The following is a 24540-nucleotide window of genomic DNA, read 5'->3' on the forward strand; positions in this document are numbered from 1 at the left end:
GACATGAGGTTCTCAGGGACACGGGGTAGTGCCAGGGATGTGGTAATGGCTGGACTCACTGATCTTGACGGTCTTTTCCAACCAAAATGATTCATGATTACGTGCCTGCTCCTGGTCCCCGTGTAACCCGGGGGCGTGAGGGTCTGGATGTGGAGGTTCCTGCTCTTATATTAGGCACAGCCGCTTCCTTCCCCCAAAGTCCCAGCCCCTCGCAGGGCAGCCACAGGTTTGTTTTTGCTGGCAAGGATGGACCGAGATGATCTTGGACATTTCCTGTGGCTGCGGGTGAGTCTCTGTCCCCTTGGCTCTGCACTTACAGGGTGGTGTGACACATGGGGTGTCCCACGGTGGTGGGCAGCGCCCGTGGGGCGTGAGGTCACCCTGGGGTTCTACTTAGCACCCAAAAATAACCCTGAAGCTTTGTTTCTCCTCCCATGGGCAAACCATGGTGGCTGTGTGCTGGTTGGGGGTTCAGCACTGCTGGGGACATGGGCACAGATGGGGGCTTTCTGTAAAAGGACAAGAGCCCCACGCGCTCCCCTTTCCACGTGCCGGGCTTTAAGGTGTTGGGTGTTTCTTAATTTTTATCATTTTTACCTGAACTGCAGCTCTGTCGACATCCTCTGTGGGAGAAGCAGGAAGGGCCAGCCCCAACATCACCAATGTGACCATAAAAGTAAGTTCCTTTGGGCAAATGAAGTGACCTTTGGGCTCTCAGTGACCTTATCACAGCCAGCTGGCAGGGTATTTTATTGCGGTCTCCTGGAATTTCAAGTTAATAAGTAGCAAAACCCAGGCCATTTCGTGTTGCTGAAGTTCACAATTGGGCTGTAGACAGACCAAATATGGTCATTTGTGAAGTGGCTTCAATGACAATCTAATGGCGATAAGTGCCCTGGTGTGACCCTCTGGAAACTCAGAATAATCGAAGGTGAAAGTATGTGGTGTGCAAGATACGTGGTATGCTTGGAATCCATAGGTTCTTTTTCTTTTGATACTTAATCTTTATTTATAATTCTGGAAGGTACATGTTCTGCTTAATGAGTTACTGTCAGGGCACCACTGCTCAACAGGACTCTGATAGGCTTCTCTTTTTCAACTTGAAGGGTTGATATTGTTCAAGCAGCGGTTTAAAGCGTGAGCGCTTGCTTGCAGCAGTTCAAGGGAAAATGCATCATCATGTTTTCAGTTGCCTGAACGAGGCCATTGAATGAGACCCGGGAGAGCACGAGGTGATCTGTGGTTAAGGCTTTGACGCATGACGGTTAAACAAGGCTTCGAGGTTACCCCTCCATAACAATATTGCAGCCAAGAGGCGGTTTTTGTGACAATAAGTATACCCTTATTGTTAGCAGTTGAAGATGTAATTAAAATGCGTGTAATATATGCCTTAACTTTGAGTAGACTTTAAAGGCAGCGAGGCTTTCACATGAACTGCCTTGTTTTCCATAGGAAGGTAGAAGCTCAGCTGGATTCAGGCTGGGGAAGCTGTGGAGAACTGAAGCTCCAAGCCCACCAGGCTGGGGAGCAGTTTTGCTCCACCAGATGAAAGACTTTTGTGTTATGTTCTGCTGCTGGGTGACAAACACCCAGGGAATGTGGCGGGGTCGTTTGCAGCCCTAACAAGTGACAGCACGCCGGTTCGGTGCAGTGAGTCGTCTTCCCCAGGGTGACTTGTCCCCGTCTCTTTCTCCTCGCTCAGTGCTGGTGCTGTGGCACGATGCCAGGAGCCACCCTAGGGACCATGGTGTGGGAAAGCACCGGGGACGGCGGGTGTCCCAAAAACCATAGAATCACAGAACAGTTTGGGTTGAAGGGATGTCCAAATCCCCTCCAGTGCCACCCCTGCCATGACAGGGCCATCTTCACCAGCTCAGGTTGCTCAGAGCCCCGTCCAGCCTGGCCTGGGATGTCTCCAGGGATGGTTCATCCACCACCTCTCTGGGAACCTGGGCCAGGCTCTCACCACCCTCAGGGTAACAGATTCACCAAAGGACACACTCGATGACTCTTCTCCATAACTACACGCAGAGATTGCGAGAGCAGGTTCCTGGTGAGCTCATGCTGTGTTTCGACACAAAACCGCAGGTCTCTGCTTCAGCTTCTCATTCACTTATGACTCTTTCCAGAGGCGTTCCCACCAAGTAGCCCAGAATAACAACCCAGTGGGAAAACCATCCCCAGTGTGAGCCGGTGCTGCCCTGCACGTGCCCCCGGGAGCCTGGGGCTGTGCACGGGAAAGTTGAACAAACAAATACAACTGCAAACATCATTTAAAGGCTTATGAAACACCTTCCGTGTCTGCTTAGGTCACCTTAGTGGAAGCTCATCTTGGCTTTGCCTAGCGCGACTGGGAAGCTCTTCAAAGAAAAACACCAAAAAGCTGCACAAAGCTGTGCCTTGCCTTCACCAGGCTGCCTAAAACCCCCAGTTTTGGTTATAAATCTCTTCTGACAGCTCATCTTAACAAAAGCTTTTGGTCATTGTAGTAAACTCCTATTTGGAAAGCCCTTTATGCTGGTTCTTCTCTCTGCGCTGCCCACCAGACCGAAGGGACATCCTTTACCAGAGCACAGATGCGGTGAGGATTTGACCCAATTTGCTTGCACTTACTCAGGAACTGATCTCATTTCCAATTTAATTGAGTTTTCTCATCTTTTGGGGCATATCTTAAAGGTACATGCAAAGCTGATAAGTGACCCGGGGGGATTGAAAGCAAAATTGCTCGTAGCAAAAGGATTTGGGTAGAAGTTTTAAGACAAATCAGAGCAGATTTTAAATGCAGGTTTAAATGCAGCTCTTGAGATTAAACAGTGTCATCTGTTGGGACTTAAATGGCAGGCTTAAAAATCCTATTTCAGGCACAAAAGTACCAGTAGGATGCTCTAATTTCAACCTTTGAGACTTTTCCATGGGAAATGTGGCAGAGCTCTGTGCTCCCTGATTGTGGCCCCATCTCCAGGAAAGGGACAGATGTCCCCCACCCCCACGCTGGTCCCCAGGCCTCGTGCGAGGGGCTGTGTGCTGTGTGGGGTGCAGCGCTGCATTCCCCTTTGTAGCTCTGTGGAAGTTGTATTGCATCCCCTTTGCATTCCTATTGTAACCCCTGTTGTATCCACCCTTGAATCTCCTTGTTGTAACCCCATTGCAGCTATAGCACTTTCCTTTTTTTATCCCTCTTGCATCCCCATGGCAACCCCATTGTACAACTTCTGTAGCCTTATTGCCTCCTTCTTGTGTCCCTGCTGTGTCTCCTTTGCATAGCCCCTTGCTTTCCTTTTGCATCCCCCTTGCAGCCTCTTTGCATCCCCCTTGTACCCCTGTTGTATCCACACCCTCATTGCAGTGCCACTATGTCCACCTTGCAAGCCCATGGAAGCCCCATTATGTCCCCCAGCTTTACCCCTGTTACACCCCCTTGTACCCCTGCTGCAGCCCTATCGCATCCTTCCCTTGCACCCCCACTGAAGTCCTGTCACACCCCCGTTGCCGCTCCACTGCACCCCATCACAGCCCCCTTCCATCCCTGTTGTACCCCTCCCTGTACCCTCGTGAAAACCCCATTATGTCCACCCCTTGTGTCCCCCACCCGCAGCCCCCCCTTCCACCCCGTTGTACCCCCCTCACACCCCCGTGGAAGCTCCATTATACCCCCTCCTGCACCCCTATTGCATTGCCTCTTCGCACCCCCCCTTTGCACCTCCACTGAAGTCCCATTACATCACCCCATTGTAGTCACCTTGTAGCCCTTTGCACCCCTGTTATTCTCCCACTGCACCCCTATTGCACCCCCTTTGCACCTCCATTGGAGTCCTGTTACGTCTCCCAGTTCTAACCGACTTGTAGCCCCTTTGCACCCCTCTTGTACCCCCCACTGCACCCCTATGTCACCCCCGCTTTGCACCTCCATTAAAGTCCCACTACATCCCCCCATTTTATCCACCTTGTAGCCACTTTGCATCCCCATTATACCCCCCTTGCACCCCCACCACACCCCCCTCTTTGCATCTCCATTGAAGTCCCACTACATCCCCCATATTATCCGCCTTTCAGCCCCTTTGCACCCCTGTTATACTCCCCCTTGCACCCCCTTTTTGCACCTCCATTGAGGTCCCATTACATCCCCCCATTGCAGTCACCTTGTAGCCCCTTTGCATCCTCACTGCACCTCTATTGCACCCTGCTTTGCACCTCCACTGAAGTCCCACTACATCCCCCCATTTTATCCACCTTGTAGCCACTTTGCATCCCCGTTATACCCTCCCTTGCACCCCCACTGCATTCCCCTTTGTACCTCCATTGGAGTCCCACCACATCCCCCCATTGTACTCACCTTGTAGCCCCTTTGCACCCCCACTACGCCCCTATTGCACCCGCTTTGCACCTTCACTGAAGTCCCATTACATCCCCCTATTTTAGCTGCCTTGTAGCCCCTTTGCACCCCCCTTATATCCCCCTTACACCCACACTGCACCCCTTTTGCACCCCCCTTTGCACCTCCATTGGACTCCCACTACATCCCCCCATTTTAGCCGCCTTGTGGCCCCTTTCCACCCGTTACACCCCCACTGCACCCCTTTTGCACCTCCCTTGAAGTCCCACTACATCCCCCCATTTTAGCCGCCTTGTGGCCCCTTTCCACCCGTTACACCCCCACTGCACCCCTTTTGCACCTCCCTTGAAGTCCCACTACATCCCCCCATTTTAGCCGCCTTGTAGCCCCTTTGCACCCCCGTTATACCCCCCCATTGCACCCCACCCTCACCCCCATTGCACCCCCTTTCCTCCCCCCTTTCCACCCACCCCTACCCCCTCTGCACCCCCTTTTTCTCCCCCCATTCCACTCCGCGCCGCATCCCCGCCTCGCTCCGCTGCGCCCCCGCGGAGCCGCCCCGGCAACCGGCGCGTAGGGAGGGAGGGAGCGGAGGGGAGGGCGCAACGGAGCCGCCTCGTTCCGCCGCTCAGCGCTGCCATTGCGGCCCGGCCCGGCTCGGATCGGCACGGTGAGAGGCAAAGGGGGGGGATGCGGGGGTGATGAGAGCAATGCCAAGACCGGGGGGGACCGTGGAGGGGGGCCCCGGACGCCGGAACGGCGTCCGGGGCCCCCCGCCTCGGTCCGCCCCGGGTCACAACCATAGCATCGCTGGGGGTGGGGAGAATTTAAATGTATATATTTTTTAGGATTTAATTAATTTACCCCCCCAAATAATCAGAAAACGGGGCGCAAACGGCGGGAGAGCGGCTCCGCATCCCGACCGCCGCTATTTGTAGGATGCCGTCATATTGCTGGAGGAAGATGCTCGGAGGGGGGGGAACTGGGGGCTGCGTGCTGGCAAGAGGGGACCTGGAGGTGGCCGCTGGTACCCCAAATCTTTCCTAACCCCCTCCCGCCGCCCCCAGGGCGCACTCGTGACATCAGATGCGCCGGTGCATCCTCTGCTGCGTGCGTGTGCGGCACGATGGGGATGGCGACGGGGTCCGGGAGGAGGATGAGCACATTATCAATTCCCAAACCAGCAGCTGGCTGGCAGCACAACCCACCCCAGTCCTGCTTTCCAACCACTTTGTCCCCAGGCCGGCTGTCGGTGACACTGACGGCTCATCCCTGTGTGTTCCCAGCCCCGGGTGCAGCAGTGGGGCTGGGGGCCAAACCCACGCTCTCCCACTCATTTTTAAGAGCCATGTTGCACAAATACAAATGGGTCAGAGGGAGATGTTTTGTGAGATGGCACCACAAATATAATGATCTCATTTCTGCCATCTATAAATAAATGAAGCCCTCCGGAGGTTGGATTAAGATTGAGAGCTGGCTGGCTGATGGACAGAGATCTTCCAAATATTAATAGATCTTAAATTATAATTTCACTGTGGCTGGCATCTGGAAGATCCTGCTGCAAAATAGGCATCTGAGGAATCCTGGTGTTAGTTACATTGTCATTTATGGGCAGTGTTATTTTTCTGGCTGCTGAGGGTGCCGGGGGGGGCAGTTTCCAAGGCAAATGGCTCACTTGCATGTTTTGGGCTTTTCTTCTTGCATGGTTAGTGGTGTGAGCCGGGGTTCCTAGGGGTCCCACCTCAGCTGCTGAGGCCTGTCAAGCCCCCCTGTTTCTCCAGGGGAACCTTAAAATTGGTCAATGTTTCTTCTTTTTGAGCTCTTAAAAAAAAATGTAAGGTGTGCTGCTTAGCTTTCAGCCGTTTGGAGTTTCAAAATCTGTTAGTCAACCATGGGCTGGTTCTGCAGCCCAGTCCCAATGGGCACAGCCTGGTACAACCTTTGTGTGCTTGAATTTTGGCACACATGCAACTCCTGCAGTGGGAAAAGCTTCCCTGGCCTTGCATGGGGCTGCCCAGCGCCTTGGTTGCTGCTCTCCCCCTCGCACCCTAACCCCTAAACCTTGTGAAGGATTTTGTGCCGCAGCCCCCAAAGTGCCCCCTGGGTACCCCTTGTGAGCTCTTGCCCTGTCAGCAAGGTTGGCCGTGAGAGATGCTGATGCTGAGCCTCCTGTCTCCCTGGGTAACAATCCCAGCTGCTTTCACATTTCTAGGATGGCTTTTTTTTTCTTGGAGATAAATGCATTTTTTTGATCCCACACACCGGGCTGTGCTGCTGCTGCTTGATCTTATGTGGGGCCTGGAAAAAATCAATATATACACCTGAGCTGCACTGTTGGGTCTTCTCCAGCCTCCCTGGTTTGGCCGCCTGAGCTTGAAAGAGGAAAAAATCCCAGTGCAGGTTCAAACCTTGCTCACAGTAATTTGTTGTCCTTCGGCCAATAACCCTGGGAACTGTCATCAGTGTGTTGTCCTCTGCAGCAACCCACAGCCTCCCCCTGCCTCCAGGCATCTCTTTGCAGGTGATGAGGCTCCTGCTTGGATTTGGCCCAGGGAAGGAAGGAGGAGACAAGCGGGGACACGCTGGGCTGCCAGTGTGGGAACCGGCGCTCCTGGTTTGGCATCCCGTGCCCCGCCGTGTCCCGTTGCCGTGATCACACGGCGTTTATCACACTTGCCTAACTGATGGTTTAGAGTTAATTTATGAGGTAACTGGAGATCCTTCCAAGAAGCAGTAGCAACGCTTGGGGCCGTTTGCTGTGACTCTTGGTCACAGGGCACCGTGAAGTGATGGATGAGCTGTGATCTGAAGACTTAGAGCTGTTACTGCAGGGCTTGCTTTGTGTTTTTAAGCCCACAATGTCTCTAGCTGGTAGCACAGGGCTGTACCATGGCTGGGGCCGTGCGGCACGGTACCGGTGCAGTGGGGAGGGTGACGATCCCTGGGGCAAAGCACCATGGCAGGGGGTGGCACCGTGGTTGGCTTTGGGGAGCTGGCGTCCCCACAGTGCTGCTGCCAGCCTGGGGTGCTGGGGAGAGGGGGTGACATTGGTTGTTCCATGGAGCTGGGCCTGCTGGCGTTTTCCTTCCCCTCGCCTCCATCATGGGTAACCATGGAAACCAGTGGCGATGCTGTGCCCACGCAGAAGGAGCCCAGGCTGCACCCCGGGGCTCCCCGAGCATCCTCCCCACAGCCGGCGGGGGCCCCAGGAGGGGTTGCTGGGTGCGTGTGACCGGCATTGGGCGCCGGGGCTCACGTGGTGAGCGGCGGCTGCCATGGCCCTGCCAAAACACGCCGGCACAACGGGGACAGGAGCCCCTCGGGGCACCTGCGTGGGATCTCTCGGGGATTTTCTGGCTTGAAGCAGCCCCCAGTGCTCATGGTGGGGGTTCCAGCACTCCCGCTGAACCTCCAGCGTGAATTTCGATAGTTTCCATGGCTAAAAGCTGCTGGTGAGTTCAGGCCGGTGTTTTCCTGCCTCGGCAGTGATTTCCTGCTGTGCTACGGCTTCAGCACAGGGACGGCCCGGGGAGGGGGGGCACTGACAGCGCTTGGGAAATTACATTTAAGACGAAGAGGAAGGGGATGGGAAGCAGCTTAGCTGGCTTTCTTCTAATAGCTGTAATCGCCCAAAGCGCAGCCGTGAGCCCCCGTTTCGCGGGGTGCCGCGGTGGGGGCCGCTGGCGCCGGCTCTCCCCAGGGCGCTGGCTCATGCGCCGTCTCAGACGGCAGCGTGCACTTTGCTCCCGCTTGGAACAAGTGCCCTCCTTTAGCTTTACTGTACAAAGCACCATATTTACGCAAACAGGGGAAAGGTTGGTCAGAAAGAATAGTTGAGACATCTTGAAGGGAAGCTTGTGGTTTAAATACCCCAAACTCACCGTTTTGCCCAGCTGCCGATACTGAAAGGAGAAAAAGAAGTGCAAATTTAATTTATTATTTTTTCCTCTTCCAACAGTGTTTTCAGGCGCTGCCGCTACCCACAACAAGCAGGACCTGTGGCGCGAGGAGGAGGGGATCTCTGCAGAGTAAGCTGAGCTTTTTAAAGGCTTTCTCCTCCTTGTTTTGCTTTCCAAGAGCGGCGGAGGCGGCGGAGGTGGAGGTGGTGACCCCATGTTCTCTTGTTACGGGTCACCGATGGGGACGATGATGGTTTTCTGTGCTTAATTGCTTCACTGTTCTAGTGACATGGCAAAGTGCTCTGAAGTGGGCTCCCGTGCAGCTCTGCCCTCACCTACAAGCTTTATCAGTTGCACAAAGTGTTTACCTACGAACGAGCCACGCGGAGATCAAAAATCTTCCTGCAAAATGTTAATTAAATGAATAACGGTGTGTTGTTGAGGCTTGAAGAAGGAAATGGGGTTTAGCTTTGTTCAGGAGGTGCTTGGTGGAAATATTTGCAGTATTCCTCGATTTCTGTTGCTCCTGTTTTCCCTGGGGGAAGAGGGCAAACCTGGCTGCTGCTTCAGAGGTTCTGTAAACCGTTTTTGTTGGTCGCGTGTAACGTGGTGGTTTGGTGTGATCCAGTGCGATGGCGTCGGAGGCGGGGAGGATGTGGTGATTCAGTTCCTGCTTCCCGGCATAACACACAACGTACCCCACACCGCCATGGGTCTTGCAGGGAGCAGCAATAAATCTGCCTGTGCTGGCGTGGATTGATGTGGTGGTGGGGGGGGACGGCTGGTGGGAGAGCAGGCGGTGCAAACATCTCGGTTTAGAAATGTGTGACCAAAAATACCAGCGCTGAGGAAAGGGAGAGGCATATGTTGGCGAGCAAGAATTAGAGATGTGTGTGTGTGTGACAGGTTTAATCTCTTAATGAGAAAAATATCTCCCAGCTGCCCGTGGTGGGGAGAGTTCAGGGACGAGCACGGCGGTGCATGAGGGCTCGTCCTTGTGCCCCGTGTCCTCCATCTCTGCCCCTGGGATGTCTGAACGATGCTCAGGAGCCGGATGGGGACCTGGGATCCACAGCTGGGGCAAAACGCCTGTGGGGCAGGAGTGAGGACGTGGGGGCGGGGGTGAATTTGTCTCAGATAAGGGCTGGTGGCCAAAGAGCACCCTGCCAGGTTGTTTCCTTTGGTTCCCAAGCCCATTAATAGGCTCTGCTGCCTTGATTAGTTGGTGCCTGTACGGAGCGGTAATGAGAGCCGGGCTCAAGCCATCAATTCTAGGTCAGTGGTTGTGTGCTGGGCATTTGGGATTGGGCAGGGGGAGGGGAGCCCGAGCTGGACGGCTGCCTCCAAAAAGCAACACGGAGCCTGCTTTAGGCCATCTCTGCCTGCACCCACAGGGGAAAGGCTGCCTGCACCCATGGGTGCTGTGCTCCCTGCGACTGTGGGCTGCCCTGAGAGCTGTGTCATTGAATCACAGGATCACTTTGGTTGGAAGACCAAGAGATCATTGAGCCCAACCCTGGTACTAACCCATGTCCCTGAGAACCTCATCTACCTGTTTTTTAAATGCCTCCAGTCACCCCAGACATGGTCCCTGTCCGTTAGGAGGCTCATTGCCAATAATCAAGTTTTAAAACTGAAAGCGACATTGCTGCTCTCCCAAGCCGTATCCCTTACCTCTTGCAGAGCTGCTTCCCCTCCCCGTGGCAGCAGGGATCTCATTTAGCCTTGACTTCTCATCACTTCTGGTATTTAACCTCTGATCCTTCCCTTACTGTGGGCAGGTGAGGCTGGGCAGGGAAGAGCAGGATGGATCCTGACGTGCTGAACATGTTTGTGATCGCCGGCGGCACCCTGGCCATCCCCATCCTGGCCTTCGTCGCCTCCTTCCTCCTCTGGCCCTCAGCGCTCATCCGCATCTACTACTGGTGAGTTCGTTAGCCAGGCTGCTCTCCTGTTAGCCCAGGGGTGGAACTGCTGCTGGTCCCTGGAACTCCCAGCACACACGGGGCTTGTTCCAAAAAGCCCAGGGGCAGCAAGTCGTCATGGATGGAGGTGGGCGCTCCTGCGCGTGATGGTGACGGGAGGACGTAAGGTGGAGTTTTCCATGGTTGCACCATCTGTGTGTAGCTTTAAGCATCTCTGGGAGAAGAAAATAGCATTTTCTTATTGCTGCTGAGGCTTCTGTCTGTCAGGGCAACCTCAGCTGGGCTGCGGGATGTCTCTGAGCCTTTCTGGGTTGCTCCCCGCAAGGATGGGACTGTGGCTGGGAAAAGTGTCACCGTTGCTGGCTGTCACCAGCTGTCACCCGGCGGGCTGGTGACCTCTCGCCTTGTCTCTGCAGCCATCGCTGCGGGTGTCCTTGGCGCTGCTGTGACTCCTCGGGCTCACATGATCCCTCCTGGTTAACAACCTGCTCGCTGGGCAGGGGCTTTTCTCTCGCTGCTACTTATGGACGGGGCTCTTCTCATTCTCCCCACTCTGGGCTGGAGCGCTGGAGAAGCTGGAGTGACGCTTTTCCTTACCCACATGCATTTTGTCCTTTCTGATGCCGGCGCTGCATCCTTCAGCCTTCATCTGTCCCTGGAAATGGGTGATAAGCACGCTGGCAGCTTTCCTGGCTGGGTTTGTTGCAGGGGAAGGCTGTAATAATGCTGCCTTCAGAAGCGTCTCCTCGCCCGACATGGGCAGGAGCAGATAGCACAGCGGGCAGGAGCAGATAGCACACCAGGCTGCCCTCACATGCTGCTGGCAGATGGTGGCTCCTGCGGTTTTGCTCACGGGGTGTTTCCAAATCAAAGTGACCTCCTGCGAGAGGAGGACGGGAGCCCGTCCGGCGCTCAGGCGCAGCAGTGCGATGGAGCCCGTTTCTAACGGCACGTTAATTAGCAACCTTTTAACGACAGCGTCTGGGGGCTGAGGGAGGATGGGATGAAAACCCCAGCGACCGGATCGGCACGGGGAGAACTTCATCCCGTCGTGCATCGCGTGGGGAGCTGCGGGGCCCAACGTTGCTCCGCAAAGCCGAGCAGGCAGCGGGTCCAGACAGTACTGGGTTTGTCAGGCAAATTACAGGGAGAAGGAGGCACAAGGACTGATGCCGGGAGCTCTGCGGAGCCGGGTTGAGAAGAAGGCAGAGGAGATGATGCTGCTGTGTCCTTCAGGGCTGTGAAGCGATAGGACAAGAGGAAAGGGCCTCAAGTTGTGCCAGGAGAGGTTTAGATTAGATATTAGGAAAAAATTCTTCCCAGAAAGGGCTGTGGGGCATTGGAACAGGCTGCCCAGGGCAGTGCTGGAGTCACCAGCCCTGGAGGGGTTTAAAAGGCGTTTAGACGAGGTTCTTATGGGCATGGTTTAGGGCTAGGGTTAGGTTAGGTTAGGCTATGGTTGGACTCGATGATCCTGAGGGTCTCTTCTGGCTGAAATAATTCTATGGTTCTATGAATCAGGGGCTGGGTGAAGATGCACTGTGAAGGGTGAGTGCCCCCATCTCTCTCGCAGCCTTTCTGGCAACGTTGGCATTTTGCAGGAGTCACCGTGACGCTCTGTTTCATGGGCACCTCTTTTCTTAGGGACAGCAGGCGAGAAAAGCAGGTTTGCTCTTTACTCATCCTTCCCTATTTGCCTCCGAGTTAACTTTTTGGGGTAAAATCACTGTGTTTCCCCACATCCCGGGAGATTCTTCTCCCTTCTCTCGCTGCCCCGTTCCTCCTGCTCGCTGCTGCTCTGTGTGTCCTCAGCCAGCACAGCCCAGGGTCACACCGGGTCCCCGTCACCGATGGCCTCGCTCCCTCCCGGGGCGCTAATGCCGGGTGTGACACCCAGGGCTGCTCCGCTGACCCCTGCCCTGCCTGCCTGCCCACCAGGGGTTAATCAGTTTAGCCGCTGCCACTAAGCGCGTTAACACCTTGCGAGGGATCAGTTCAGCTTTGCGCAGATTATTTTGCCTTCTGCTGAATTGATCCATCAGGATCAGTTGCTAAAAATGTTATCATCTTGCCCATCGGTAGTTTACACCGGTGCCTTTGAGGCGAGGACTCTTAAGGCACTTATTCAGGGAGAAATTCACCTCTCCTTGGAGGACCAGCAGAGAGCCGAGATGCTGCTTAAGTCCCACTAACTCCCTCCAAAAAGGGATTATGCTAAAAGAGGATTGCACTATTCATAAGCTTTGAGTGGGCAGAGAGCTAGGACAGCCCAGCGGTGCTGGTGACCTTGCTCTTGTGTCTCCAATGAATTCTGGTATTGTGTATAAAAATATTTGCCAGTGTCTTGGCCATCGGGAGTAGCCTGGTGGCTGTCCTGGCAGGGGATGTGTCTGAGCAGAGGGGAAATGCAGAGACAGCGTCCCTGCTCCTCCGTCTAGGGCTGCACGTACACATCATGTGTCCCAAGTGTCACCGATAATCTCTGTCCAGGTCCCCTCTGGCCGGCGGTTCCGCTGCATGCTCCTCGAGCAGGCTGGCAGGAGCCGTCTGCCGCTGCTTGCAGAGGAATAACCCCGGGTTCCTGGGGTTACCCTGCTATCTTCTGGGGTGTTTGACCCATAAAGATGGTTCCCTCCGGTCCTTTGTGTGTGTATAAATAAAGGTTTAAAGATCATGTAGTTGATGTACGGCGAATGGGTTTGTGCGGCGCTCTGGGTGACACGGTTGGTTTGGCTGGGATCCGGGGTGTGATGTTGTCCCATGGCTGTGACGCTGTGCCCCAGCAACCCCACTCGGACCAAGCACCTCCCTTGCACGCTGCCGTTCTCTCTTGGGCCTCTCTCCTCATACCAACCTTTGGGTGTTTTCCATGTTAGGATTGTTATTTTTGGCCCATTTCCATTGCCTTGAGGGAATTTTGCAAATCAGTTATTTTGGGTAGTTAAAGTTTTTAACAAACAGGGTGTGTCCCCAAGCCACCTGCAGGGCCACCGTGAACTGCCAGCAGCTGGTCCAGCACCAGTAAGGGATCCCTTGTGAGCACAGGGTCTGGTCCAGGGACCAGATGCTCAGAACTGGTCCCATTTAGGGCCATGACAGCACTGATGTGAGCCCGACCTAACTGATCTTAGCAAACCAGCAAATCCATGGCTGAGTTTGGACTTGTTGCCTGGCTTATCTTGCTGCTGAGCCCTGGTCTTGCCTCACTCACTGGTGGTGTTTTCTCCTTGTTTCCAGGTACTGGCGCCGAGCCCTGGGTATGCAGGTTAGATATGCATACTACGATGACTATCAGTTTTGTTATTCCTATAGAGGGAGACCTGGGTACCGACCGTCCATCCTGATGTTACACGGCTTCTCAGCCCACAAAGACATGTGGTTGTCCATAGTCAAGGTGGGATTCCATTTCTATCATGTTGCTGCTTAGTAAGAGCTGATGGTCCTGGGCTTGAGGGTGCTGTGAGGACCCAACGGTTGCATGTGTGGGACGTGATGAGTATTGTAACGTCTTAGAAATACCCTCCTGAGCTCTGTGCTGGTTGATTGTTGGATCCCTCTCATCCCTATGACAAGAAGAGGGGAAGAGCAGTATATACCTGCCTTCTCTGTGGGAAGTCAGTCTTGCCTATAAGAAAGATGGGGACAGACTTTTTAGCAGGTCCTGTTGTGATAGGACAAGGGGTGATGGTTTTAAACTGAATGAGGGAGACTCAGGCTGGGCAGAAGGAAGGAATTGTTGGCCCTGAGGGTGGTGAGAGCCTGGCCCAGGTTGGGCAGAGAGGTGGTGGCTGAACCATCCCTGGAGACATCCCAGGCCAGGCTGGACGGGGCTCTGAGCAACCTGAGCTGGTGAAGATGTCCCTGCTCATGGCAGGGGTGGGACGCTGAAGGTCCCTTCAAATGCAAACTATTCTATGATTCTCATCGTGTCATCCTTGGTACACAAGCTAATTTATTCTGGTGCACAGTAACCAGGGGTTTCTAGGAGGAGAGCAATGGCCCTGCTCTCACCTGTGGTCACCATTGTCCATCCCTGGGCTTCACAGCAGTTCCCCTGTGCTGTAACCACCCCTCTTATTTTTTCTGCAGTTCCTGCCAAAGAACCTGCACTTGGTGTGTGTGGACATGCCCGGGCATGAGGGCACGACCCGCTCGGACCTGGACGATTACTCCATCAGCGGGCAAGCTCAGAGAATCCACCAGGTAATGGCCCAGTGTCACATCACCTCTGCAGAGGGATGCAGGGATGTGCAGGGCGTGGGGACAAGAGGGATGCAGGATGTGGGGACAAGAGGGATGCTAAGCCCCATGAGCCCTGCCTCGTACAGCCCTGCACCCTCCCTTCCCAGGCAGCCAGAGCCACCGACCTCAAGCTTTTGAGTTTAATTTCTCTAATGACCCCTGGCCGCTGCTTCCTCTCCCCTAACAATGCTCCTTCTGCTCTCCTGCCAGTTTGTGGAGTGCATCAAGCTGAACAGAAGACCCTTTCATCTGGTTGGCACTTCCATGGGGGGAAATGTTGCCGGCGTTTACGCTGCCCAGTACCCAGAAGACATTTGCAGCCTGACCCTCATCTGTCCCGCAGGTGGGCAAGGCAGGGGGGCGAGGAGAGGGCGAGCAGGAGCCGGTGCGAAAGCCCACAGCAGTGCTGGTGGCAATATAAGCTTTTAGTATGAAGCATTTTGAAATAATTTGTATGTACCGTCTGCAAAGCTCTAGCTGGGCATGCTTCCAGGGCACGGGAAGAAATCACAGCCTTGTCCTGATTCCTTTTCTCCAGGGCTTTGTATGTTCCCCACTGAGCTGTGGTTAGAGCTGGGATTAGGGCAAACGGGACAAGTCTTGCTCTGGAGGAAAACCTGTTTCCTGTGGGGTGGCAGCTGTTTTACGTGGCACATCTGTAGCCTCCCGCTCTAGAACCCCAGCAGTGATGGGAAAAGTCTCCCCAGTCTGGCCACTCAAGAGCCGCAGTGTGCTCCGGGCTGGGGCTCGGGGGCTGGTGAGCTTGCTGCTGGCACCTTTGGGTGCTCCAAGTGGGAGGAGCACTTTGGGATGGGGTGCAGGGCAGCGGGGTGTCCTTGTCCCCATGCAGCATCCCTCCATCCCACCGTCCCCTTGGCCGGGAGGCTCAGGGGAGCCTGGCCATGATGTGCTGCAGGTTTGGCAGGGAGCTCCTCTGCCGGGAGGGCTTTGCTGCATCCCTGTTATAGCAGCTCCTTCCGCACAATGAAAGAAGCTCCTGGTAAGAAATAAGTAGTGAAGCAAAGCACAGGGTTACCGAGCTACAGGCAAGGCTCTTGGGGAGCTTTCGGCCAACAATCTCCATTTCTGGGTGTGAAACCCCTGTATGTGGGGCTGCAGAGGGGTTTGGGATAACGCTGCTGGAGGATGGGGCGCGTGTGGTTGGGGCTTCTGGAATTGTCTGTCTGACCCTTTGCTGCAGCAGGCTGGGCACAGGCGTTAGGATTTGCATCCACTGTCTACATAAAAATAAACACTATGTTTTTTGCCAAATCAGTTGTGTCTCCAAGGAATACACCTTGTGTTGCATCAGCCCATGGGGCTTGGTGGTGTCAGCCCTAGAGCAGGGGGAGCCTGGGGTACCCTGGGGTACCCTGGGTATCTATTAACGTTGCTGCGTGCACAGATTTTATTCTCCCCCTCTTTTTTCTTTTGATGATTGAGCAAGTGGAAAGCCAGAGCCAGGGATGCTGGAGGTCAGCACAGTGATGCTGTCACTGGGGCTGGTAGGGTCTTGTCTGGGTTTTTAGCTTGTGCTCCCCTTCTCGTTGGACCCAGGCCTGCCGAGTACCACCGACAGCAAGTTCATCAAACAGCTCCGGGAGCTGCAGGAGTCTGAAAGCATCGACAGGATCCCTTTAATTCCCTCCACTCCCGAGGAGATGTCGGATATGCTGAAGCTTTGCTCCTACGTTCGCTTCAAGGTGCCGCAGCAGGTGAGGAGCTGGGCTGGCTGTGGTGGCCGGGACAGGGGGACAGAGCTGGGGGGGCAGGTTTGCTTATAGGATCACAGAATCATTTTGCTTGGAAGAGACCCTCAAGATGATGGAATCCAACCATTACCCTAACCCTGACACTGCCCCATGTCCTGAGAACCTCATGTCCGTCTGTCCAACCCTCCAGGGATGGTGACTCCAGCACTGCCCTGGGCAGCCTGTTCCAATGCCCCACAGCCCTTTGGGGAAGAAATTGCTCCCCAGATCCAACCTCAACCTCCCCTGGCGCAACTTGAGGCCGTTTCCTCTCATCCTATCACTTGCTACTTGGGAGAAGCCATATCATCCCCAAATAAATCGTGCTTTTCAGCTAACACCCTTTCTTCAAGATGAGAGGTCACACATCCTTAGAGTCCAATTCACCAACTCCCCAACTTTCAGTGGCATTTTCTATAGTTTTACGTTTTCTGTTATGATTTTTCTGCTTGTTTGCCTCTCCCGAGCCTGATGCTCCTCACCCCACAGGACACCCCCAGCTCCGCTCCCAGCGCCTTTCCAGCACTTTCCCTTCAAACTCAGTTCTCCCACCTCCCTCCGGCAGCACCCGCTGAAATTCCTCCTCCAGCACAGTCTTGGCAGTGGGTTGGGATGTGGAGGGGCTTCTTAGTAAATATAGCAGCCAGGAAGCGTTAAATAACTACAGCGGCTGTTGTGGGGCCTGGAGGGGGATTGTTTGTTGCTTTTTAAGGAAAAGCGATGGAAACGTTAATCACCTCATTGTCAGGCGGGAGGAACTTGGCGAGGGCCCGGCCATTAAGCTGGTTTTCCTTAGGAAGCCTGGGATGAGTAGATTGGAGATTAAGAAAAAAAATGTAATGCCAAGACTCTTTATTTTTGACAAAAGAATAAAAAGGAGGAAGAAACGCAGAGTCGTGGCTGAGGCTGGCTGTGGATAGCTGGCCTGGGGGAGAAATTGGGATCCACATCGTAAAATAGACAATAATTGTTGCTGAAATACGTGCATTTAAGTACAGCCGGAGGTGGCTGGGCTGGTGTCGGTGCGGGGCTGCGTGGGGCAGGGGGGTTGGCGAGGACGAGCTCCGGTCCCCCAGCAGCTCCCTCTGCTCTCCCCGCAGATCCTCCAGGGCCTCGTCGACGTTCGCATCCCACACAACGATTTTTATCGGAAACGTAAGTTTTGCCCCTCTGCCATCTGTCCCCTGAGGCACGGAAATGACCTGCTGAGCTGGTTAAACTGGCGTATCTCCCGTCCCGTGCCCAAGTTTCTGTTATCTAGTTCGGCCAAGGATGCACCCAAGGATTGTTATCTTTGCAAGGCGTCAGCGAACTCCTGTTTCTCGTACAATAAGTTACACAAAGCTAAGCAAGGCCAGGCAATAGTGACGTGGGTTAGAGGGTTAGCTCTCTGCTAGCTCTGTAAGTGTTAGTTCTTTAAGTGTTCATTAGTTAATTGTTAATTCCCTGTATCACCCCTGTGCCCCCCTGCTGCCTTGGTGAGGGTGGGAAGGGGCAACGTCATTAAGAGATTTGGGGACACACCTCAGTCGCTGGTAGCAACCAGTGGGTGGTGGGGTCGCTGCTTTGCCCTCACGTGTGTTAATTAGTGCTAATACCTAGGAGGAGAGGGGCTGGGAGAAGGATCTCTCTGCAGAGGGGCTCTTTACAGGGACAGCCCCTAGGGGGTCTCTCCATCACCCCCCTGGGTGTCCCACCAAGGGGACACCGGCAGGGCTGGCATGCAGGGACCTCTGTGAGAATGGGCAGCAGAGCATCCCCTTGTAGGACTGATTCTCTCCTCTTTCCCCCGCTAGTGTTTTTAGAAATCGCCAATGAGAAGTCCAGGCACTCCCTCCACGAGAACATGAGCAAGATCAAAGTGCCGACGCAGGTCATCTGGGGCAAGCAGGACCAGGTACGTGGCCCCTGCGCCTCCCCCGTGGGGACACGCGGGCTGTGCCACCAGGCTGCGGCTGCTCTGTGGCCAGCGGGCACACGGGTGGCCCCGTTCCCATGGGTTTGGACACGGAGGCTCGGCAGGGTGATGGGCAGAAAGCTGCCAGACAGCGAGAACCAGGGCTGGGGGTCGAGGGGACAGGTGGGGGGCAGGTGCTGGACACAAAGTGCCAGCGAAGAGACTTGTCCTGACAGCTGGGGAGGAATCTGCAGTTTGTGGGTAAAATGTGAGGCTTCACAGGGCTGGTTATGGAGGGGGGAGTGGGTGGGGGAAGGAGGTGAGCTGCAGGCAGATAAAGGTGCAAGTGGGGCTTGCAATGACGCCTTTGCCAAAAAGCATCCAAGAGAGTTTCCTGCTGCCTCCTGAGACCAGCACTGTGCAGCACCCCTGCCCTGTGTCCAGGCACGGGTACCATGGGATGTGGCTGACATCACAGAATCACAGAATGGTTTGGGTTGAAGGGACCTTCCCAGCTCCCCCAGTGCCACCCCTGCCATGAGCAGGGACATCTTCACCAGCTCAGGTTGCTCAGAGCCCCGTCCAGCCTGGCCTGGGATGTCTCCAGGGATGGTTCAGCCACCACCTCTCTGGCCAACCTGGGCCAGGCTCTCACCACCCTCAGGGCCAACAATTTCTTCCTCATGTCCAGCCTGAATCTCCCTCCTTTAGTTTAAAACCATCACCCCTCGTCCTATCACAACAGGCCCTGCTCAAGAGTCTGTTCCCACCTTTCTTATCAACCCCTGTCTGTTCTCAGCGCCCACATCCCTGCTCAGCATCTTACTTGGACTCACAAAGGCAGCTCAAAGGGGGTTCCTTTCTATAGTGTCAACCAAAACCCAGCTCTACCCCTGGGAGTGACTGTTTCTTTCCCCCACCACCCAGGTCCTGGATGTTTCTGGTGCCAACCTTTTAGCGAGCGCCATCCCGGACTGCCACGTGTACATCCTGGAGAACTGCGGGCACTCGGTGGTGGTGGAGCGGCCCCGCAAGACGGCCAACCTCATCCTGGAGTTCCTGGCGCTGCTGCACAGCCCCTACTACATGAAGAAGCAGGCGTGAGCGCGGCGAGGAGCCGAGCGCCCGCCCCGGGTCCGTTAAACTGTAAAGCCCTGCAGCTTTGAGAAGTTCTCAGGGATCTCATTTGCGAATTGAGGTGAACGTGCCAAAGTCCCTGAGGAAGGCAGAATCACTGATACCTAAACCTATAGCACCACCGGCACAGCAACCTAGAGGTCATTGAGCAACCTCCATAGATACCGGAACGGAAGGAGAATTTCTTCCTTTTCTAGAGATAAAGTAGAAACGAGCTGAAATCACCAAGCGTTAGCCATGCCGTATGCTGAAACTCCTTACGCAGCCACCCAACTTACCCGAGTTACCGGCACATAGTTGTTAATGACATTTATCTAAACTATATAAGAAGCGTAGGAAGGAAGAGGCGTCCTGAACTGAGACTTAACAATATTTCTACTTAGAGTCCATCGCGTTGCATGCTGCTGTGCTGTCAGACAACCCCCGTGCTCCAGGCTCGAGTGCTCTTTGTGTAGCTCCTTAACTCGTGATTTATGCAGAAAACAACCAGAAACTCCATGCGTGGAAGTCCAACGACTGTATGTGTGAAAATGTTTACACTTTGAGTGGGTTTTCTCTCCAACGCCCGAACAGCTCCTGTGTATATGTGATGCCTTAACGTTGCCCAGGGGACGGCGTCCGGCACAGCCCGCCCCGTCCAGGGGTGAAATAGCGGGTGAAAACTCGGGGTGCAGACAGCAGCTTCACCACCGGTGCATGATTCAGAGGGATGGAAACTACCCTGGTGATCCAGTCCCGGAGCCCGAGCCAGCAATAAACCCATGGACGGGGTGCGAGGCAACAAATTCGGGCAAACTTATCTCAGCTCTTCTACCACGTCGCACTGCTGAACACGTTGATGTAAATAGCGATTTTTCTTAATGAATTCCGTGAATTCTGTGAATGCCGACGTCACCGAAAGCAGGCGCGAGGGTGGGAGCGGGTGTGGATGGGGGTAGCGCAGAGGGGGCCCCGCTGGGGACAGCTCGCCTGCGGTGCCGTGGAGCAGCACCCTGTGCTTGTGCGTCCTCCCCACGAGCGTAACTCCCGAGCGAGTGGAATTAGAGGTGGAAATGGGCAGTGCGGACAAGCTGCGCTCTGCAGGCTGTGGGGCGATGTAGGGGATGCATCCTGCACCCCCTCCCCAGTGCAGTCCCTCGCTGCGGGTCCTGGGGGGACGGGGCTGGTCCTGGTTTCGGGTGGGACCGCTGGATGTGGGAGGGCAGGGCGATGCGTGGGCCTGGGAAGGCAAAGCGAGGTGACCGTCAACCCTCAGTCACCCTGTGCTCCTCGGGGGGTGACAGTGGGTGCTAAGAGCCCCCGCAGATGGGGCACCCACCGTTGGGGTGCTGACAGCCATCGTCTCACCGTCCTTCCGAGGTACCCCCACCTGTACATAGATCTGAAACTCCCCGTCAGCTTCTCTGCTCTTTTTCAGAGAAGAAACGCTGTTCTTTTAGAAAATTAGGAATTCGCTGTTAATTGCTTGGTTGTTGTTTCTACTACAGGAGTTGACTTAAAAAAATAATAATAAATTTAAGAAAATAAAAGAAGGTGATAGTTTTATGTGGTAAAAGCCAGAAGAAGTTGTTGGGTATCTATATGGTTTCTCATATGCCACAGATTGCTGTATGCAAAAGATTTATATGGCTATTAAAATCTAGTGATTTAAGGAGTCTGCTGTGCAATGATTACTTTGAGGAAGAAGGGGCTGTGCTGGGGGTGATGTCTGGTCCAGGGGACTCGTTCTGCTGCTTCTTTCCTCCCCGCATTTCTAGGAGATGCGGGTTTTGCCTCGAGGAATATTTGGCAACGTGAAGAGAGACTGTGAAGGCCAGGAAGGCTCAAGGCGCATCTCTTCAATACAATGTGAATTTTGCTTTTGTCTTTTAATTAAGAGAATGTGACCCTAAACACTTGAGAAGCAAAATAAAACCTTGGGGGGGTAGGGGAGTTATGTTTTGAGTGTCAAGATACCTCTTGAAAGTGCATTAAACACCAATTTCAGATGTAATTACAAGTCTTACTGAGTTCATACAGCACACAAGGGATAGCAGTACATCAACACCCAGGCAAAAATATCTGCATCTCTGCTTTCCCCAGGAGGCTGCTGAGGCCCAGCTCTGTGTGCTTGGGCAGAGGAGCTGCAGGGAGGGCTGGAGAGCATCATCCTGGCCCCAGCCCCTGCCTGCAGACACAGGTTGAGATGATGGTCACTGTGGGTTTTAAACTAAAAAAGGGGAGATTCAGGCTGGAGATGAGGAAGGAGTTGTTGGCCCTGAGGGTGGTGAGAGCCTGGCCCAGGTTGGCCAGAGAGGTGGTGGATGAACCATCCCTGGAGACATCCCAGGCCAGGCTGGACGGGGCTCTGAGCAACCTGAGCTGGTGAAGATGCCCCTGCTCATGGCAGGGGGGGCACTGGGGAGCTGGGAAGGTCCCTCAACCCAAACTGTTCTGTGATCTGTGCTTAACTCCATCAGCACAGGGGGTGTGAGGGGAGGGGCAGGGGTGGTTCAGGGTGTCTGCATCACCCATTGCAGCCTGGCACCGTTCGGCTGTAGACCCCCAGGTCTATTTGGGGGGAGATGTCTGGGTGCTGAACCACAACTCACTGTGGCAGCTGCTTGTTCCAGCTGTGCCTCTGGTTCCAGCTGTGCCTCTGGTTCCAGCTGTGCCGGTGCCTGAGCTGATCCTGTGGCAGCAGCTGAGCCCAGGGACAGAGGCAGGAGGGAAATTGCCTGCAGCTGGGAGCACACCTGATAACACCATCGCTGTTCTCAAGAACCCTCATTTCCTGCTGAGGGTCAGAAAAGCCCCATGTCATGCACTGGCTGCTTCTTGCTTGGTGCTAAGCCCTGTCCCCCCAGGTAAGGCTGCGTTCTGGGCTGTGCGTGGGGGTTGGGAAGGGGTAGAGGCTCCTGCTCTTCCCCTGGGGTTTGGGTGTCTTGTGGGCAGAGCTGGGAGAACCACAGGGAAGCTGTTGGATCCTAGTTGTATCAACCGTGAGTACTGGGAACCTGCACATACGACAAGCATCCTGGGGTCGCAGGAGGAAAGAGTTTGCCTTTTGTTGCTCTGTGTTTAGTGTTGCTTTCCTTATGTGAATAAAGAAGGTCTGGGCTGGGTGTGACGGCTCATGAAGGTAGAGGCTCCTATAAAAGCTGAGCAAGGAGTCAGCCCTTGGTTGTTATGGGTCTTGCTGAGGCTGATTCTCTGTATCCTGAGAAGAAGTTGCAAAACACAACAGGGCTGGCTTGCTGATCAACCTAATGATGCCTCCAAGCAAACTGTTCTGCTGCTGAGCACCCAGGTCTGTGGTGGTGCCCATCACCCTGTTCCTGGCGTGTTGGTGGGAACAGGAGGGACAGAGCTGGTGGCAGCTGCTCCTGGGCACTTGCCATGTCCCCAGATGCTGCTGCTGAAGGGGACAATGTGGTGCCTTTGAAACATGGGTTGGGTCTGGCTCCACACAGCTGCAGCCAGATGTTTGTTTGCAGTGCAGAAGCATCTTTCTCCTTTTCTCCATCTGCTGCCTTGGGGTGGGTTTCACGCAGAGCATCCTCTGACAGGTGAAGCGATGCTCGGGGTGTCGGGCATCGCGGTTTGGGTGCTGCCGTGGGTGTCCCCCAGCCTGGGCGCCCCTCATCCAGCCAACCCTCCCCCTGACTCACCGTGTTTCACAATCCTCTTGGACACAAACCGTGTTTCACAATCCTCTTGGACACGAACCGTGTTTTTCCTGGGTATGGCCCCTCTTACCCACTGTGGGGGTGCCCTGCAGCCCCTCATCGGTGTCCCTGCACACCAGGGCACAGTGGGACATGTGTCCCCCTCACGCCTGTGCCTCCCCATGATGTGACAAGGGTTGCCTGCCCAGCTGAGACTTACAGCAAACAGGAAGAAAACCCATAGGATCTGGTGGATTGTTGTTTTGTTGGCTGGTTGATTTTTTCCTTTAGTTGTGGCTGTTTTTCCCTCTTGGGGGCCCTTTTGGGAACACCAGCGTCTCCAGGGCGGTTTGGGGCTGTTGGTGAACACTTTGCTCCCTGCCATTCGCTGCCCGACAGCGCTGCCTGCTGCCGCCTCTGCCTGCAGCCGGGACATGGAGAGCGAGCCTTGACTTCCTTTCCTACAGAAAAACGTTGTCTTCAGCCATTTCAACAGGGTCACTACCTTTTTGTTTTAATTTTATTTATTTTACGTGGTTAATGCCCAGCAAACAGCGGCGAACAGGCCGCTCTGAGCAGCGCTTTGGCTGTTCCCTGCAGCCGGGTGCCCGGCAGGGACGGTGACATCGGCCGCTACCCGAACCCCACTCTTTTCCAGAGACATCTGTTTTGCTCTGGAAAGCAGCACCCACGCACAGCCCTGCTGTGCCGCTCTATCGATTGTCACTTGTTTTCTTGCGTTCTGGGAAGAGCTGGACGGGAGCGTTGGGTGAGCCGGCAGGTTTCCAGTAACAGCACGGGGAGCTGTGTTTTTCCCAGGTTTGCGGAGCATTCCCTCATCCCAGTGAGGGTGACCTGCGTTCCCCAGGGACCAACACAGAGGCCTTGCAAGGGATGGGCAAATAAAGCTGCAAGGGAGCTTCACCCAGGCTTGCCTTGACCTCTGCCTTTGCCAGCCGAGCACTGGGGAAGCCCAGGAAGGGTCAGAATTTGTGCCTGTGCCCTGAAGGAGGAGCTGGTGCTGTTTCACAGCCATTTCATGGGGTAGAAGTAAAGTAGGGCTGGGAGAAACCTTGAGACACCATCCAGAACATCCCTACATTGGCACCTGCATCAGCCCCAAATGACCCTCCAGGGCATCCTCGCGAGTAGCTGGAATCTCGGATGAAATTTAAGCTTATTGCTTCTCCTATTCCTGTGGGACACTGGGACCATGTTGATAATTCCCCTCGGCACCTTCTTGGGGGTTCACAGACTTAATGTGTCCAGAATAAAATCCCGCAGGCTCTGCTGGCTGCTCCTCCCGTACCTGGGTAACACGGGCAGCTGGGGACAAACTGCGCTCCGGCTCCGCTGGCTTCGACCAGCGGGTGTCTTGCTTCACGAGTGTGTTGAGAGCAAACATGCCAGTTAGCTCAGTTTTAAAATAAATAAATAGTAGCAATAACAAAAACAGCTCCCCTAACCCCCCCCAAATGACATTGCTCAGCCCGTGAGTCACCCCGTCCTGCAACCCTGTCCTCCAGCCTCCCCTTGCTCACTGATCAATCACACCTGAGAGCACAATCCTGCATCGGGCTTTCCAGAATTATATCCTCCTTCCTTTCCCCTCAAACCCCATGTTGGTGGGTGGGTTGTGGTTCTTTTGTTGGTTGTTTTGTTCTGTTTATTTCGTTGTTGGTTTTGTTTGTTTTGTCTCTTTGCCCATA

At 54.6% G+C, this 24540-nt stretch overlaps 1 protein-coding gene across 1 annotated transcript; it reads left to right on the forward strand.

Moving 5' to 3' along the window:
- Positions 1–4876: 4876 nt before the first annotated feature.
- ABHD6 (abhydrolase domain containing 6, acylglycerol lipase) lies at positions 4877–20838 on the forward strand. Its single transcript, XM_065845963.2, has 10 exons — positions 4877–5003; positions 8292–8361; positions 10014–10157; positions 13395–13551; positions 14247–14360; positions 14610–14742; positions 15957–16114; positions 17251–17305; positions 17947–18047; positions 18975–20838. Exons 3-10 carry the CDS (start codon positions 10039–10041, stop codon positions 19149–19151), a joined length of 1014 nt encoding a protein of 337 aa, XP_065702035.1. The 5' UTR covers positions 4877–5003; positions 8292–8361; positions 10014–10038; the 3' UTR covers positions 19152–20838.
- Positions 20839–24540: the final 3702 nt, after the last annotated feature.

This window comes from Patagioenas fasciata, chromosome 10, assembly GCF_037038585.1.
Source record: "Patagioenas fasciata isolate bPatFas1 chromosome 10, bPatFas1.hap1, whole genome shotgun sequence".
Classification (NCBI taxonomy): Eukaryota; Metazoa; Chordata; class Aves; order Columbiformes; family Columbidae; genus Patagioenas; species Patagioenas fasciata.